At 45.6% G+C, this 17,357-nt stretch overlaps 1 protein-coding gene across 1 annotated transcript; it reads left to right on the top strand.

Annotated features, from left to right (window-relative positions):
• Positions 1-11,015: 11,015 nt before the first annotated feature.
• On the top strand, positions 11,016-12,556 carry Zg16 (zymogen granule protein 16). The gene is made up of 3 exons (XM_013011466.1): positions 11,016-11,085; positions 11,247-11,379; positions 12,129-12,556. The coding sequence occupies exons 1-3, from the start codon at positions 11,031-11,033 to the stop codon at positions 12,442-12,444; spliced, it is 504 nt and encodes a 167-aa protein (XP_012866920.1). The 5' UTR covers positions 11,016-11,030; the 3' UTR covers positions 12,445-12,556.
• Positions 12,557-17,357: the final 4,801 nt, after the last annotated feature.

Here is a 17,357-nt window from a genome sequence, read left to right as displayed (position 1 = left end):
ACGTGTCCCACCTATCTGAAAAATAACCCCAAGCAGTAAAGACTGGTTAGGCATCAGTCATCCTAATTATTCAGGAGGCTGAGACCTGGAGGATCACAGTTTGAGGCCAGCCCGGACAGAAAAGTCCAGGGGATTCCATCTCTAATTGACCGGTGAAATGCTGGACTGGAGGTGTGGCTCAAGTGGTAGAGCACCAACCATGAGCAAGAAATCCAAGTGAGAGTGTTTTGAGTTAAAGCCCCAGTAACTGAACAAAAAGGAAAGAAAGAAAGAAAACTAAAACCAGGGCCTGGGAAGGTGGCTCAGTGGTAGAGTGCTTGCCTTGCATGCATGAGGCCCTGGGTTCGATTCCTCAGCACCACATAAACAGAAAAAGCTGGAAGTGGTGCTGTGGCTCAAGTGGTAGAGTGCTAGCCTTGAGCTGAAGAGCTGAGGGACAGTGCCTAGGCCCAGAGTTCAGGCCCACGACCCACAAAAAGAAAAAGAAAAAGAAAACTAAAACCATACTACCCAGAAATTCTTTTTCTGTACATACACATTAAAGAACTGAAAGCAGTGATTGAAAACAGTTATTTGTACATTATGTTCTCAGCTGCTCTGGTCATAACAGCTCATGACAGTAGAAACAGCCCAAATGAATTGATTAAAAAAATAAATGTAGTTTTCTCAAGCAACGGAGTATTCATTTTTGAAAAGAGAGGGGTTGGAGGCATGGCTCAAGTGGCAGAGCACTAGCCAATGAGCCAAGTGTCAGGTACCAAGATCAAGTCCCCATCTTAGATCTAAAACAAAGAAAAGAAAATGAAAAAAAGAGGTGAATGTGCTGGATATGGGAACAGAAGTCTATAATCCCCGAAAATCAGGAGGCTGAGACAGGAAGATCTTTTTTTTTTTTTTTTGTCGGTCGTGGGGCTTGAACTCTGGGCCTGGGCGCTGTCCCTCAGCTCTTCAGCTCAAAGCGAGCGCTCTACCACTTGAGCTACAGCGCCACTTCCGGTTTTATGGTGGTTTATTGGAGATAAGAGTCTCACAGTCTCTCCTGCCCGGGCTGGCTTTGAACCTCGATCCTCAGATCTCAGCCTCCTGAGTAGCTTGGATTACAGGCGTGAGCCACCAGTGCCCGGCTGAGACAGGAAGATCTTGAGTTCAAGGGCAACCTGGGCTGCATCTTACGATCTTGTCTCAAAAAAAAAAAACAAAGACTGGGGCTGTTACCTCAGTGACAGAGTGCTTGTCTAGCATATGAAAGTCTATAGGTTGGATCCCCAGCACTGCAAAAAAAAATTAAAAAGCAATTCAAAGACGTGCTGCAATATACATGAATTTCGAAAATATTCTGGTAAGTAAAATAAGCCATTCACAAAAGGACACGTGCTTCGGGCTGATCCTTACTGGAGGTGTTTACAGAGTCGTTAGGTTCATATAGAGACAGCGAAATGGGCATTGCCAGGGGCTGGGGTGCAGGTTTAATGAGTATAGTATTCTTTTTTTTTTTTTTTTGGGTCCGGTCGTGGGGCTTGAACTCTGGGCCTGGGCACTGTCCCTCAGCTCTTCAGCTCAAGGCTAGTGCTCTACCACTTGAGCCACAGCGCCACTTCTGGCTTTTTTCTTTTTGCTTATGTGGTGCTGAGGAATCGAACCCAGGGCCTCATGCATGCAAGGCAAGCACTCTACCACTGATCCACCTTCCCAGCCCCAATGAGTATAGTATTCTGTCTGAGAAAATGAAAATGTTCTGGAAGCCAGGCATTGGTGTAATCCTCACACCTGTAATCCTAGTTACTCGGGAAGCTGAGATCTGTAAACCTAGTTACTCGGGAAGCTGAGATCTGAAGCTCAAGGTTCAAAGCCAGCCTGCACAGGAAAATCCATAAGACTATCATCTCCAATTCACCACCAAAAAAAGCCAGAAGGAGAGCTGTGGCTCAAGGGGTAGAGCATCAGCTTGGAGCAAAGAACTAAGGAACAGGACCCAGGCAAGTGAGTTCAAGCTCCAGTACACACACACACACACACACACACACACACACACACACACACAGTACTCAGCTACAACACCGTGTCTTGGAATCCTTCCATGACTAAAGGCAAAGACACGATAGAGTTCTCTCTGGGATATACAGGGAAACCTTCCAGGAATAAACGATGCGTGTCTATACACCTAGCATCTCCTAAAGAATGAGTCCACTTCTGGGCTTCATTCCAAGGAAATTATCAGGAACCAGCCAGGATGGACTGGCTTGAATTTCTTAAAAACAGCCAGTCAAGCCAAGTTTACTAGCAGAAGCAGTGCACTGCAAGTGTGGCCAGATACTTCCTTTTCATGAACAGAAGTCAGTGTGAATTGGCCTGTGTGGGTAAATTATCATGTCCATATTTGTGTGTGTGCTGTGGTGTCAATGATATCAGCGAATGATATCAGAATGAAGGGAGCAAAGATGGCGGGGGGGGGCTGCAGTTTAGCTCTAGAAAGAAGTCTGGCTACTTGTAAGTGTACAGCCCCCCCCGCCTTTAGGACTCCCCACTTGACACACTGTCAACCCTAAAATGAGTTCTACTGGTCAAAGGCCCATTTCTTTGCCATTGTGTCAGTTAGAAAGTCACTGAGCTGGGCTGAGAAGGTGGCTCAGTGGTAGAGTGCTTGTCTCGCATGCATGAGGCCCTGGGTTCGATTCCTCAGCACCACATAAACAGAAAAAGCTGGAAGTGGTGCTGTGGCTCAAGTGGTAGAGTGCTAGCCTTGAGCTGAAGAGCTGAGGGACAGTGCCCAGGCCCAAGTTCAGGCCCCACAACCGGTCAAAAAAAAAAAAGAAAGTCACTGAGCAGCAGCACCGGTGACTGAGACCTGTCATCCTAGTTACTCAGGAAGATGAGCTCTGAGGACCGGAGTTCAAGGCAGACAAATCCAAGAGACTCTTCTCTCTCATTAATCAGCAAAATGATGAAAGTGGAGACGTGGCTCACATGGTAGAGGGCTAGCCATGAGAACAAAAAGCCAAGCAAAGCTGGGTATTGATGGCTTACGCCTGTAGTTCTACCTACTCAGGAGGCTGAGATCTGAGGATCATGATTCAAAACCAGCTCAGGCAGGAAAGTCCATGAGATTTTTTTTTTTGTCGGTCCTGGGGCTTGAACTCTGGGCCTGGGCACTGTCCTGCAGCTCTTCAGCTCAAGGCTAGTACTCTACCACTTGAGCTACAGCGCCACTTCCAATTCCATGAGATTCTTATCTCCAATTAACCACCAAAAAACGAGAAGTGGTACTGTGACTCAATGGTAGAGAAGAGCCAGGGGGTAGCTCAAGCCCCATAACTGAAAAACAAACAACAAAGAAAAGAGGACACTTCTTTTTTAGACAATGTCACCTCCTTCCTAGCTTTACCCCAGTTTTTCCCCCTGGTCCCCATCCACAGGTTGTATAGTTCATTTTCAACATAGTGCCTAGTGAGACTCCCTTTTGTTTGCCAGTCCTGGGGCTTGAACTCAAGGCCTGGGTGCTGTCCCTGAGCTTCTTTTGCTCTAGGCTAGCATTCTATCACTTGAGCCACAGTGCCACTTCTGGCCTTTTCTGTGTATGTGGTACTGAGGAATGGAACCCAGGGCTTCATGCATGCTAGGCAAGCACTCTACCACTGAGCCTCAGTCCCAGCCCAGCCTCTTTCATGTAACAGAATTTTGTGTGATGGTCCTGGGTTTTGAACTCAGGGCCTTGGACTTGCTAAGCAGGCTTTCTATCACTTGAGTAATTCTCCCAGACCAAGTTTTTGCCCAGGTCACTGGAATCTGAGTCCTCCCATTTATACCTCCCATTGGGTGTAGCTGAGCTGAGCTGCCCAGCTATTAGCAGGGATAAGGTATGGATAACTTTTTTTTTTTTGGCCTGGATTGGCCTTGACCTGTTAACCTCCTAATCTTTAACTCCCAAGAAGCAGGGATTATAGGCATAAGCCACTGTGCCTGTTCATTATGGAACATGCTTTCAAGGTTTGTTTATGCCATAGCATGCTTCAATACTTCCTTCTTTCCCTAATTTTTAAATCTCTTTTTTGGCTGTATAATAGTCTATTGCAAGATATACTATATTTTGTTTATGCATTCATCATTTCATGGGCTTGTGAGTTGTTTCTACTTTGGGCTACTGTAAGTAATGCTGTTATGGAAATTCATGTGCAAGGTTTTGAGTGGACATATGTTTTCAGTTTATCTTGGGCATATCTATCTATAAGTAGATTGCTATGGCATGTGATTACTCTCTAAGTTTAGCTTTTTGAGGAACTATGACTAGTCATATTACAATAGCTAAATTTATCTACTCCTTACTTTCTACTCAGAATATACTCCTTTTTAAAAAAAAAAACTGTTTGTTAGTCATGGGACTTGAACTCAGGGCCTGCACTGTCCCTAAGATTTTTGCTCAATGCTAGAGCTCTACCACTTTGAGCCACAGTACCTTGTCCAGTTTTCTGGTGGTTAATTGGAGATAAGCGTCTCATGGACTTTTCTGCCCAGGCTGAGTTTGAGCTGTGATCCTCAGATCTCAGCCTCTTGAGTAGCTGGGATTACAGGCATGAGCCATCAATGCCTGGCTCGTTTTTTTCTTTTTTTTTTTTTTGTTTTCATTTATTGCTCAGGGTCTCGCTGTGTAGCCCAGGCTGGCCTAGAATGCTATATCCTCCTGTCTTAGCCTCCCAGGTGATGGATTATAGATATGAGCCACCACACCCAGCTCAGAACTCACCCTTTTGCAGTAGTGATGGTCTCCCTGACCATTAAGAACTGCCAGGCACCAGTGGCTCCCTCCTAGCTGCTCATGAGGCTGAGATCTGAGGATCCTGGTTCAAAACAGGAAAGTCTGTGAATATTCTTATTTCCAATTAACCAGCAACGTGCCAGAAGCAGAGCTGTGGCTCAAGTGGTAGAGTGCTAGCCTTGAGTGGAAGAGCTCAGGGACAGCGCCTGGGCCCTGAGGTCAAGCCCCAGGACCAACTAAAATTTTTTTAAAAAGCAGCTCCAGACAACGTCAAAGCCATCATCATCCATGCATATCCAACTCCCCTCTCAGCCTTCCTTATTGAGTATGGGATGTTTGGGTCTTGTTATGTTCACCTGGGGACAGGAGACCAAAGTTAACAATGGGTGGGGAGACGATCAAAGGAGAAGTTCATGTCTTGTGGTCCAGGTCACAGCATGAGTCAAAACAGAATGCAGTAGACAAGTTGCTTTGTACTTCAAAAGTTTAGGATTAGGTTTAGGTTTAGCAGACCGAGGTAATGTGCTTGACCCTGAGCTCTTCCTCTCCAGATGGTGCTTCTGACCTCCTGAGAAGCAGGAGCAGGTGAGCAGCACAGAGAACAGACTCACATTGATTACAGGAAAGACAGCCTTATTTATTTATTTACTGTGCTGCTACCAACGCTTGAATTTACAGCCTAGGCACTGTCGCTGAGTTTTATTACTCAAAGCTGGTGCTTTACCACTTGAGCCACAGCTCCCCTTCCTGCTTATTTTTAAAAACTGGTTAATTGGAGATAAGAGTCTTTTGGACTTTTCTGCCTGGGCTGGTTTGAAATCTCAATCTTTAGTTCTTAGCTTCATGAGTGGCATAGATTACAAGTGTGAGCCACTGGTGTCATTTCTTAGTGCCAATTGGTCAGGGAGTGCTCTTTGGAACACACACGGTCAACAGCGGAGGAAAGAGTCCCTGTTCCTGTGGTCTAGGGGCTCCCCATGCAGATTTCCTGGTGACTGTTTTTGTGAGTTTTTTGGGGTGGTTGTTTTTTGTTTGGTGGTATTGGTGATGAAACTCAAGGCCTCCTGTCTGTCTGGTGGGAGCCTTTGAGTCACAACCAAACTCCTGGTGGGTTTCATGCAAGCAGGCACAACTTCCCGGAGGTCACGTTGTGACTGAGAGGTGGTCATGGCGGCATATCTGCACAGTTCATGCAGAGTGTAGAAGTTCTGGGGGTGGCTGGGAAGGTGGCTCAGTGGTAGAGCGCTTGCCTTGCAAGCCTGAGGCCCTGGGTTCGATTCCTCAGTACCACATAAGCAAAAAGAAAAAAAAGCCGGAAGTGGCGCTGTGGCTCAAGTGGTAGAGCGCTAGCCTTGAGCTGAAGAGCTGAGGGACAGGGCTGGGAAGGTGGCTCAGTGGTAAAGTGCTTGCCTTGCATGTATGAGGCCCTGAGTTCGATTCCTCAGCACCACATATGCAGAAAAAGCCGCAAGTGGCGCTGTGGCTCAAGTGGTAGAGCGCTAGCCTTGAGCTGAAGAGCTGAGGGACAGCGCCCAGGCCCAGAGTTCAGGCCCCACTACCAGACCCAAAAAAAAAAAAAAAGAAAGAAATCAAGGAAAACCCAAATCCAAATCTGCAAGAAGAGAGACAATGACAGGAGAAAGACAGACCATGGAGATGCCTCTTACAGTCTCCATGCAGCCAGGACCAAAGGTATAGACCCTCCTTATTTCCTTACGGCACGCCCAGCTGGCCAGGTGTCCTTCTAGAGGTGACTCAGCTGGGGTGCTAGGAGCCTCAATTTAGTTGAGGAGGACTTTATCAGAGTACACAGATAAATGACTATAAAGAGTAATTTGGGTCATACCCGGGAAAGGAAGGAGGAATTCTATTTGAAGAGGAGGAGCTGGGAGGAAAAGTGGGCATGGAGCCATGGAGGGATCCTCTGAGCAGACATGAGGCTACCAGATGGACTGAAGGGAAGGGATTCAGGTAGCTAGGGGAGCATGAGCAATAAGTGGAGATGACCCACCATAAGCCCGCACAGGGCTGGGCTGTGGGGCTGAGGGGGTGGAGGGACAGGCCTTACAACTTCACCAAGTCACTGGCTTATTCATGGGAACAGTTAAGGATGAGCAGAAAAGAAATGTTCAAATGTCTGGGAATGTGGCTTAGTGGTAGAATGCTTGCCTAGCATACATGAAGCCCTGAATTTGCTTACTTAGTACCACATAAACAGAAAAGGCTGGAAGTGGCTCTATGGCTCAAGTGGTAGAGTGCTAGCCTTGAGCAAAAGAAGCTAAGGGATAGTGCTTAGGCCCTGAGTTCAAGCCCCAGGACTGGGGAGAAAAAAAAAGAAGAAGTTCTCAAATGTGATTTATGCTAAGTAAGACTTTTCGTTCCTCCTTGTGTGGAAGACTGATATGGAAGCAAATAAGAAGAAAACATTCTTTCTGTGCATAAGTACTGGTACTTGAACTCAGGACCTGGGTGCTGTCCCTGAGCCTTTTTGTTCAAGGCTAGCACTCTACTACTTGAGCCACAGCACTTGCAGCTTTCTTAGTAGTTTATTGAGATAAGAATCTCACAGCCTAGCTACTCAGGAGGCTGAGATCTGAGGATCGCAGTTCAAAGCCAGCCCGGGCAGGAGAGACCGTGAGACTCCTATCTCCAATAAGCCACCAGAAAATTGGAAGTGGCGCTGTAGCTCAAGTGGTAGAGCTCTCGCCTTGAGCTGAAGAGCTGAGGGACTGTGCCCAGGCCCAGAGTTCAAGCCCCACGGCTAACAAAAAAAAAAAAAAAGAATCTCACGGCCTTTCCTACCCGAGCTGGCTTTAAACCTCAATCCTCAGATCTCAGCTTCTTGAGTAACTAGGATTCAGTGCCCCACAGAACTTTTCTTTCTTTCCTTTTTCTAAACAGGACAGACATCTTGTTGTTTATTTGGAAATATACTTTAAAGCATTTTTTTTGAAGCACTGGTGGCATGAGCCACTGTGGTTGGCCCATGAGATTTCTATGTGAAATTAACCATCAAAAAGTCAGAAGTGGCTGGGTGCTGGTGGCTCACACCTGTAATCCTAGCTATTCAGGAGGCTGAGATTTGAGGCTTGCAGTTTGAAGCCAGTCCAGGCAAAAAAAAAAAGTCCCAGTGAGATTCTTAACTCCAATTAACCACTCAAAAACTGAAAGTGGCCCTATGGCTTAGGCTGGTAGAGTGTTAGCCTTGAGCACAAAGAAGCTCAAAGACAGCACCCAAGTCCTGAATTCAAGCCCAACTGACCCCAAAAAAGTCATTGGTGGAGCTGTGACACAAGTGGTAGAACACTAGCCTTGAGCAGAAAAGCCAGAGACAGTACCCAGATCCTGACTTCAAGCCCCAAGATTGGCATACACAGACAGAGGGGCGGGGGAGAGGGAGACAAAGAGAGTACAAGGGCATAACTAAACAAAATATCCAAAGATGGGTCATGGTGCTTGCTTATAATTCCAGTACTCAGGAGGCCGAAGCATTAGGATCATCTATTTGAAGCCAGCCTGGGCTACAAGGCAAGATCCTGTAAAAACCAAAAACAGTAACAATAAAAGAATGAGGTCAAAATTGTGTCACCAGGATATGCTTATCTGGAACTTGGAGAGGCATCCTTGGCAGCAAGTCTGGCTCCTCTCCGAGAATCTACCACCCAAGAGCCACACCCTATTTCCGCTCCCCAGGGCAGGACTCCTTTTGCTATCTGGGATGACTCTTTAGGCCCAGATGGTGAACCTGTAAGGGCAGGGGCAGGGTGCTCTGAATGCCTAGCTTCTGGTCAGTAAGGACTGATACTGCTTATTCCAGCTGCTCCCTGGGCTCCATCTTTCCTGCCACTAGGAAGACTGTGTGGGCTCAGAAGGTCAGAGGGCAAGTCATGTAGGAGATAGGCAGTTGGACTTATGGATCAGTTCCAGGGACTTTAGGTTGAGAGAACTCCAGCTGGAAGAGAAGGGCCTAAAGAGAGAAGAAATCTATAGCACCATCCTTGGTATATTACAGACCTTAGGAGAAAAAAAAAAAAAATGGTCCTATAGACACGGCCATGATGTCTTAGGAGACTTGAGAACTCCAAATCCATAACTATCCATTGAGAAGGACCCATAAACCTTCATTCCGCAGCTCCCTCTTTACCCACAAGACTGTTTCTGGAAGAGGAGGGAATGTGCAGGCTTGGGGTTCATGTGCGGCTCTAAGTCACTCCTTTCATAAAAAAGAGGTTTTTTTGTTTTGCTTTGTGCCAGTCCTGGGATTGAATTCAGGGCCCAGGAACTGTCCTTGAGCTTTTTTTTTTTTTTTTTCTCCTCAAGGCTAGAACTCTACTACTCAAGCCACAGCTCCACTTGCAGCTTTTTAGTGGTTCATTGGAGATAAGAGTCTCACAGACTTTCCTGCCTGGACTGGTTTTAAATGATCATTCTCAGATCTCAGCCTCTGAGTAGCTAGGATTACAAGCATGAGCCACCAGTGCCTGGCAAAGAAGAGTTTTGGGAAGGTCATGCAGATTAATAGATGGATGGGAGGGAAAATATATCAAGTATGAATCATGGTAGAATCTGTATGGGAGTAATATGAGTGCTCTCTTTACAAGTCATTAAACTTTATGTTTGGATTTTTCATAATGAAGTATCAGTATAAGGAAAGAAAAAAATGTTAAGCAAATGGTAGGCACTGATCACTATAAAGTGTTCGGAATGCATTCCTTTTCTGAAAAATTATATTTCAACATTGCCTGCAGAAGGCAATGTTTATCATGACTGAGAACAGATTTCAGGTGATTTAATTTTCTTTCTTTTTCTTTTTTTTTTTTGTCGGTTGTGGGGCTTGAACTCTGGGCTTGGGCGCTGTCTCTCAGCTCTTCATCTCAAGGCAAGAACTCTACCATTTGAGCCACAGCACCACTTCCTGTTTTATGTTTGTTTATTGGAGATAAGAGTTTCATGGACTTTCCTGCCCAGGCTGGCTTTGAACCATGATCCTCAGATCTCAGCCTCCTTAGTAGCTAGGATTACAGGCGTGAGCCACTGGCGCCTGGTGGTTGCTGACTTTTCTGAAGTTTATTCTATCCCTTCTGCAATCGGGCAATTAGCCTGGAGTGGATCCCACTTTGTAATCATTGGAGGAGGGGCGGATAAGATGTTCCAGACTCTGTGTGACATCTAATCCTAAGAGGTTGATCATATTTGCCCAGGAGGTGAGGTTCACACGATAAAGGGCAGGGGAAGGGCTTAGGCTTGGTATAAAAGATCTGGAAATTTCTGGGGGGTTACTTTGCATCTGACCCTGGGAGGTAAGGACTGAATTGGTGGGGAGGGATTCAAATCTGAGCTGGACTGAGTGGCAGAGGAGCATTGTGTGATAGTGAAATGGGGCATATGGATCTGAGCTAGTTTTAAGTAGACCAGACACCTGGGATCTAATATCTTGAGCTCATCCCAAATCTTTCTGCAACTTCTTGGCCTATCCCAGCAGCTTCTTGGGACACTGGTGTCCCCACCGTCTCTTCTATTGCTAGCAATAGTCCCTAAGTATCACAGAGGCACCTCTAAAATGCCTTCTGATTTGAGAGCTGGGGAGTGGGGGGAGGAGCCAGGGATTAAATCTTGCTCCAAGCCTTGCATCCAGGGCTCATGCCTGTAATCCTAGCTACTCAGGAGGCTGAGATATGAAGATCACAGTTCAAAGCCAGCCCAGGCAAGAAAATCTGTGAGACTCTTCTCTCCAATTAACCACCAGAAAACTGAAAGTGGTGCTGTGGCTCAAGCGGTAGAGTGCTCACTTGGAGCTGAAGAGCTGAGGGACAGCGCCCAAGCCCAAAGTTCAAGCCCCAGGATCGACGCCCCCCCCCAAAAAATTTTTTGTTCCATAGACTAGACTAATCTACCACAGGCCAGCTTCAGCTAGTTTTATTCATATGGTTAGTCTGAAAAGCTAAACCACCCTTACATTTTGGGAATGTCCTTTTCTTCCTCTTTGGAAAATGAGACTCCTATTTGGTATGAGGATGGAAGGGGGCTTGACTCTTCTTAACGTGGACAGAGTTAGCGGAGTCACAGGAAAAGCCAAAGGGATTAAGGATACAGAAGACAGGTATTTAAGAGGCACAGGACTATTGATGAACGGTTTTCTCTAGGCTCAAGACTGAGATCTGCTTTGTATGAATAAAAAGACTGAAAAGTTCAGGCCCAAATGGCAGGCCAAGAATGCCAGTATACATTAAGTTTAGAGAAAAAAGAATCATCCTTTTCTCCTTCCCATTCCAGCCCCAGAATGTTGACCATTGCTCTCCTAGCCCTTCTTTGTGCCTCAGCCTCTGCCAATGCTAGTAAGTAAGATGGTTAACAGGACTCCAAGAAGACAGCTTCTATATTGCTGTTGGTCAAAGTGTTGACAAGTTGACTTGAGGTGATGGAAAGAATGGGAATGGTGGGGAGCAACTGAGCTCTCCAGGAGATTTCATTCTCTAAATCCTTCTCTCCCCTCCAGTTCAGCTCAGATCCTCCTCCTTTAATGGGGAGTATGGAGGTAGTGGAGGACAACGCTTCTCCCATTCTGGGAACCAGTTGGAAGGCCCAATCACTGCCATCCGTGTCCGTGTCAACAATTACTACATTGTAGGGTAAGACTGAGGGGCTGGGAAGGTGGCTAACTCAGTCTTATCCTATCTTTTTTTTTTTTTTTGGGTCCGGTCGTGGGGCCTGAACTCTGGGACTGGGCGCTGTCCCTCAGCTCTTCAGCTCAAAGCTAGCGCTCTACCACTTGAGCCACAGCGCCACTTGCGGCTTTTTCTGCATATGTCCCAGAGTTCAGGCCCCACGACCGGACCCAAAAAAAAAAAAAAAGATAGGATAAGACTGAGTTTATAGGTTTGGAGATCCTCTCTGATCTTACTAAACTGGAAAGTCTTCATTCACTTTGGATCACATCTGCTTCAATCATCAAGGGGGATAACAGGTAACTAGTAACAGGTATTAAGATTCTAGATCTGTGCTGTTCAGAGTTAGGTACTAAGTTCACCTCCTCCAACATACACAAACTTAGCACATCAAAGACCCCTAAATTGCCAGGTCCTGGTGAACTCATGCCTGTAATCCTAGCTACTCAGGAGGCTGTGATCTAAGGATCAAGGTTTGAAGACAGCCTAGGCAGGAAAGTCCAAGAGACTTTTACCTCCAATTAACCACCGGAAAAGCCAGAAGTGGAGCTGTGGCTCAAGTGATGAGTGGTGGTAGACTTTAGTGAAGAGCTAAGGGCGGTGCTCAGGCCCTGAGTTCAAGCACCAGGACTGACACCAAAAGGGAAAAAAAAAAAAGGTTCTGAACATTGATAAACTTGTCTTTCTTCCTTTCCTCCTCAACCCTACCCCAGTCTCCAGGTGCGTTATGGCAAGGTGTGGAGCGATTATGTAGGCGGGAAGCAGGGAGACCTGGAAGAGATCTTCCTGTACCCTGGGGAATCAGTGATCCAGGTGTCTGGCAAGTACAAGAGATACTTGAGGAAGCTGGTCTTTGTGACGGATCAGCACCGCTACCTAGCTTTTGGGAAAGACACAGGCACGAGTTTCAATGCTGCTCCCTTGTATCCCAATACCGTCCTACGATTCATCAGTGGCCGAGCTGGTTCCCTCATCAACGCCATTGGCCTACACTGGGACTACTACCCCAGTGAGTGCAGCAGCTGCTAAACTCCTCCTCCTCCTCCTCCTCCTTGGCAGTAGCCCTAGTGGGCACAAGTTCTTTGATCACTAACCCCCATACACATACATGACTTAATAAAGTGATAATGCTAAAACTAGTGTGTCTATAGTGTCTGCAGCTGGGATCTGCTTCTTAATTCTGGTAAAAAATATGCTAACCTAATTTCTGGCTATTGATTGGACATGAACCTGGGAAAAAGTGGGAAGTATTAGAATCTAGCGTTCTTTCATTTTCTTTCTTTTCTTCTTGGTGCGGGTCCTGGAGCTTGCACTCAAGGCCTCATACTTTTGCTTAGAGCACCCAAGGCTGGTACTCTACTACTTGAGCCACAGCTCCACTTTCAGCTTTTTGCTAGGTCATTGGAGGAAAGTCTCTTGGATTTGACTTCCCAGGCTGGGTGTGAACCTTGATCCTTAGATCTCATCTTTCTGAGTAGCTAGGGTTATAGCATTAGCCACCTGTACAGGCTTTGGGGGTTTCCTTTTAATTTATCAGAAAGAGATAAGATTCCAGTTTACTCCAACACTTTTCAAGGTTAACTGCTAAAAATGTTGACCCAACAGGAGTTCTGAGGCTCCAGTAAAGCCTACTGATCTGTTGCCAAAACCTCAGGTGTTCCATTCTCCTGTTCAAGTGTTACTTAGTACTTCCCTTGATAAAGTACTTCACAGCCAGAAGAATGTCACCTCACTCGGTAGACCTAAATCTATTCACAGAATGTAGTGAGCCTGGAACAGTATCCTAGAACTTAACTCCTGAAGTTAAGTCGGTCGTATGCCTAAGGCCTCTGCTCTCTTTCTCTGGCCCAGGTGTCACCCTTGTATTCTTGCTTAGCTTTTTCAGAGCTAGGATTCTTTCTTCATGTAGCCATAGCACAGGGTAAATTCTGTCCACCCTATGCTTAAAAATGGACATCCTAACCACGCTATGGTGGCTCATGCTTGTAATCCTAGTTAATTATGAGGCTGAGACCTGAGGACTGGGGTTTAAAGGTTGCCCAGGTAGGAAAGTTCATGAGACTCCTATCTCCAATTAACCAGCACAAAGCCAGAAGTGGAGCTGTGGCTCAAGTAGTAGAGCACTAGGCTTTAGCACAAAAAACCCAAATAAACAAAATACCCTCAGGGACAGCACCTATGTCCAGAGTTCAAGCCCTAGGGCCAGCATTAAAAAAACAAAAACAAAACAACAACAACCAGGAAAGCTCAAAGTGGTGAGATTTTTATTATTGGTTGTTATAAGGGGTTCTTTAGAATTCAGAAAAACATCAAGGTGACCGGATAGATTTAGGCAAAGACACACGTTGCTTTGGAAGTAAATTTTAGAACGTCTACTTCCTAGTCCTAGAATACTAAGAAGAGCTTTTGGTTGGTAGTGACAGACAATTACTCATTGCTCCCAACAGATTTATTCACAGAAACTGTGAGAATCACATTTCTTCTCAGTTACGCAAAGATAATAGTCACATACAATTATATAAAGAAATATTAACATAGAAATAAACATGCTGGGCGCCAGTGGCTCATGCCTGTAATCCTAGCTACTCAGGAGACTGAGATCTGAAGATCATGGTTGGAAGCCAGCTTGGGCAGGAAAGTCTGTGGGACTCTTTTCTCCAATAAACCACTCAATAAACTGGAAATGGCACTGTGGCTCAAGTGGTAGAGTGTTTGTCTTGAGCTGAAGAGCTGAGGGACAGTACACAGGCAGAGTTCAAGCCCCATGACCGACAAAAAAAAGAAAAAAAAAGAAATAAACTTGTGACTACTCTGTTTTACTTTATATCAAATTCCTTTATTTCTTCTACACATCTAATATCATGGAGCAGATTATGCCACTGTAATTTGTAATTTTTTTTGTTGAGATATATATAACGCAAAATTCATACCCTTAAAGTGTACAATTCAATGGTTTCTAGGATATTCACAAGGTTAATTAGCCATCATCCCTCTAATTCCAGAATACTGTCAGCATCCCAAAAGGAAGCCCTTAAATCCCTGGTAACCAGTCATTTACTTTGTTTATATTTGCCTAATCTACACATTACATGTAGATGGAATAATAGAATAATGTGGGCTTTTGTGTCTGTTTCATTTATTTAGTATGCTTTTATGGAACTCAGTATTTTATTCCTTAATATAACAGATTTCCTTGACAAATCAGATGTCTGGGTCTATGATAGCCTTCAAACCAGTGGTTTTCACACTGTATTAAGTAAAGCTACCACAGCAGATTAAATGACTGACTGAATGGAGGTCCTGGCTTTTGTCTATTCTACATAGAAGGTTTCTTTAAAACATTGTATTTGAAGAAAAATATCTTTTACTTAAAAAAAAGTTTAAAAATTGCTGAATCAAATATTTAAAATTGTTGCCAGGCACCAGTGGCTCATGCCTGTAATCCTAGCTACTCAAGAGGCTGTGATCTGAGGATTGCAGTTCAAAGCCAGCCTGGAGAGGAAAGTCCATGAGACTCATCGCCAATTAACCACCAAAAAGCCAGAAGTGAACAGTGGCTCAAGTGTTAACGTGTTATCCTTGAGCAAAAAAACTCAGGGACAGTGCCCAGAAGCTCAATTCCAATCCTTGGGCTGGCACCCAAAGAAGTAACCAACCAAAATTTTTCTGGGGGGTATCAAGGAAGACTTTGTGGAGGAAGGGATGTGTGTGAATGTGTGTGTGTGTGTGTGTATATATATGTGTGTGTGTGTGCTATGTGTGGGTGAGCAATACTAGAGCCCAGCTTATGTAAAAATAGATAGATATGAAAACTACAGGGCTGAGAGTATAGATAAGTGGTAGAACTTGTGCTTAGCAAGAACAAAGCCCAGAAATGGAGGGCTGGATGTCAGGAAGAAAAGGGCTGAGAAGTTGGCTCAGTGGTAGAGCGCTTGCCTAGCATGCATGAGGCCCTGGGTTCAATTCCTCAGCACCACATAAGCAGAAAAAACTGAAGTGGCACTGTGGCTCAAGTGGTAGGGCACTAGCCTTGAGCTGAAGAGCTGAGGGACAGTGCCCAGGCCCAGAGCAGGCCCCAAGACAAAAAGGGAAGGGAAGGAAAGGGGAGGGGAGGGGAGGGGAGGGGAGGAGAAGGAGAAGGGGAAGGGGTAGGGGAAGAGAAAGGGGAAGGGAAGGGAAGGGAAAGGAAATATCCAAATATAGGTGGGTAACTAGATGTATTTTGCATCTGGGCAAAGAATGAAGCCCCATGTGAATGGATCCATCACATACATCCACAAGTAGGCAGGTAGACACAGGAGAAAGATTATTACAAAGTTTGTTTGAGGAGACATATTTCCCTGGAGTGGGAGCACATGACATCTGTCCCTATCCCCTTTCCCCATAGTAAGGGAGTCTGGGGGTAGGAAGTGAGGTAGATGGGAGCTATGGTGGGTCTGGGTGGAGAGAGGAAGAGGCCAGCTGTATGTCGGAACTCCAGGGCTGGGAGAAGTCAAGGGCTGGGAGGAGCTCAGGTCTGGGTGGAGCTGAGGACCAAAGCTTTGTGGGCATAATGCTTACGCCATGAAAAGGCAGGCATCATGAATATCATATCATACTGAGTACTTTTAAGCTTTCATTTATGGCCTATAGGGAGCCAATGAACCAAAAAAAAATTTTGTTTTTTTTTGGTTTTTTTTTTTTTTTTGCTGGTCGTGGGGCCTGAACTCTGGGCCTGGGCTCTGTCCCTCAGCTCTTCAGCTCAAGGCTAGCGCTCTACCACTTCCGGTTTTTTTCTTTTTGCTTATGTGGTGCTGAGGAATCGAACCCAGGGCCTCATGCATGCAAGGCAAGCACTCTACCACTGAGCCACCTTCCCAGCCCCCCTGAACCAAAATTTTAACCAGAAAACTGATAATATTTCTATAAAAGCATCATTTTTCTGTGCTAAGTAGAGAAAAGACTGCAGGTAAAGCAGAATAAGAAGGTAGTTAGTAGCTGGGCACTGGGTGGCTCATGCTTGTAATCCTAGCTACTCAGGAGGCTGAGATTTGAGGATTGAGGATTCAAAATCATCTGCTGCAGGAAAGTCTGTGAGATTCTTATCTCCAATTAACCACCAGAAACCCAGAAGTGGTGCAGTGGCTCAAAGTGGTAGAGTGCTACTCTTGAGCAAAAGAGCTCAGGGACAGCACCCAGGTCCCGAGTTCAAGCCCCATGACCAACAACAGAAAAAGAAGGTAGTTAATAAACTAAATCTGGACTAGAGAATGATGAATGTCTGAACAAAGACAGTAATACCATGAAGAATTTGGAACATTGAGGGTAGAAGGGAGACACTGAGGAACTTAATAACTGAATTCCTAACTGTGAGTAAAGGAGTACCAGCTAACTGGGAAGAGAAGGAAGTCATTTTCTGAGATGAGAATAAAGAAGGGTTTTTGTTTTGTGTTTTTCAGGCCTTGAACTCAAGGCCTGGGGGCTGTCTGAGCTTTTTCACTGAAGGCTGGAGCTCTACCACTATGAGCCACAGCACTACTTCCAGATTTATTTTTATTTTTTTATTTTTGTCGGTTGTGGGGCCTGAACTCTAGACCTGGGCGCTGTCCTTCAACTCTTTAGCTCAAGGCTAGTGCTCTACCATGTCCGGCTTCTTTTGCTTATGTGGTGCTGAGGAATCGAACACAAGGCCTCATGCATGCAAGGCAAGCACTCTACCACTGAGCCACCTTCCCAACCCCTACTTCCAGATTTTTGGTGGTTACTTGTTGATAAGAGTCTGTTGGATTTAGCCGGGCGCTGGTGGCTCACACCTGTAATCCTAGCTACTCAGGAGGCTGAGATCTGAGGATCGTGGTTCAAAGCCAGCCCAGGCAGGAAAGACCGTGAGAGTCCTATCTCCAATAAACCACCAGAAAGCCGGAAGTGGCGCTGTAGCTCAAGTGGTAGAGCCTTGAGCTGAA

The sequence above is a fragment of the Dipodomys ordii genome, unplaced genomic scaffold (genome assembly GCF_000151885.1).
Source record: "Dipodomys ordii isolate 6190 unplaced genomic scaffold, Dord_2.0 Scaffold14, whole genome shotgun sequence".
NCBI classification, from domain to species: Eukaryota; Metazoa; Chordata; class Mammalia; order Rodentia; family Heteromyidae; genus Dipodomys; species Dipodomys ordii.
Note: the sequence above shows the minus strand (reverse complement) of the source record. Positions and strands in the feature narration are given on the sequence as shown.

What these genes read in the sequence shown, in the direction of transcription:
- Zg16 (XM_013011466.1), top strand. Translation starts at nt 11,031, where the DNA reads ATGTTGACCATTGCTCTCCTAGCCCTTCTTTGTGCCTCAGCCTCTGCC. An exon ending in CTCAGCCTCTGCCAATGCTA is followed by an intron (nt 11,086 to 11,246) that starts GTAAGTAAGATG and finishes TCTCCCCTCCAG; the next exon opens with TTCAGCTCAGATCCTCCTCC. An exon ending in AACAATTACTACATTGTAGG is followed by an intron (nt 11,380 to 12,128) that starts GTAAGACTGAGG and finishes ACCCTACCCCAG; the next exon opens with TCTCCAGGTGCGTTATGGCA.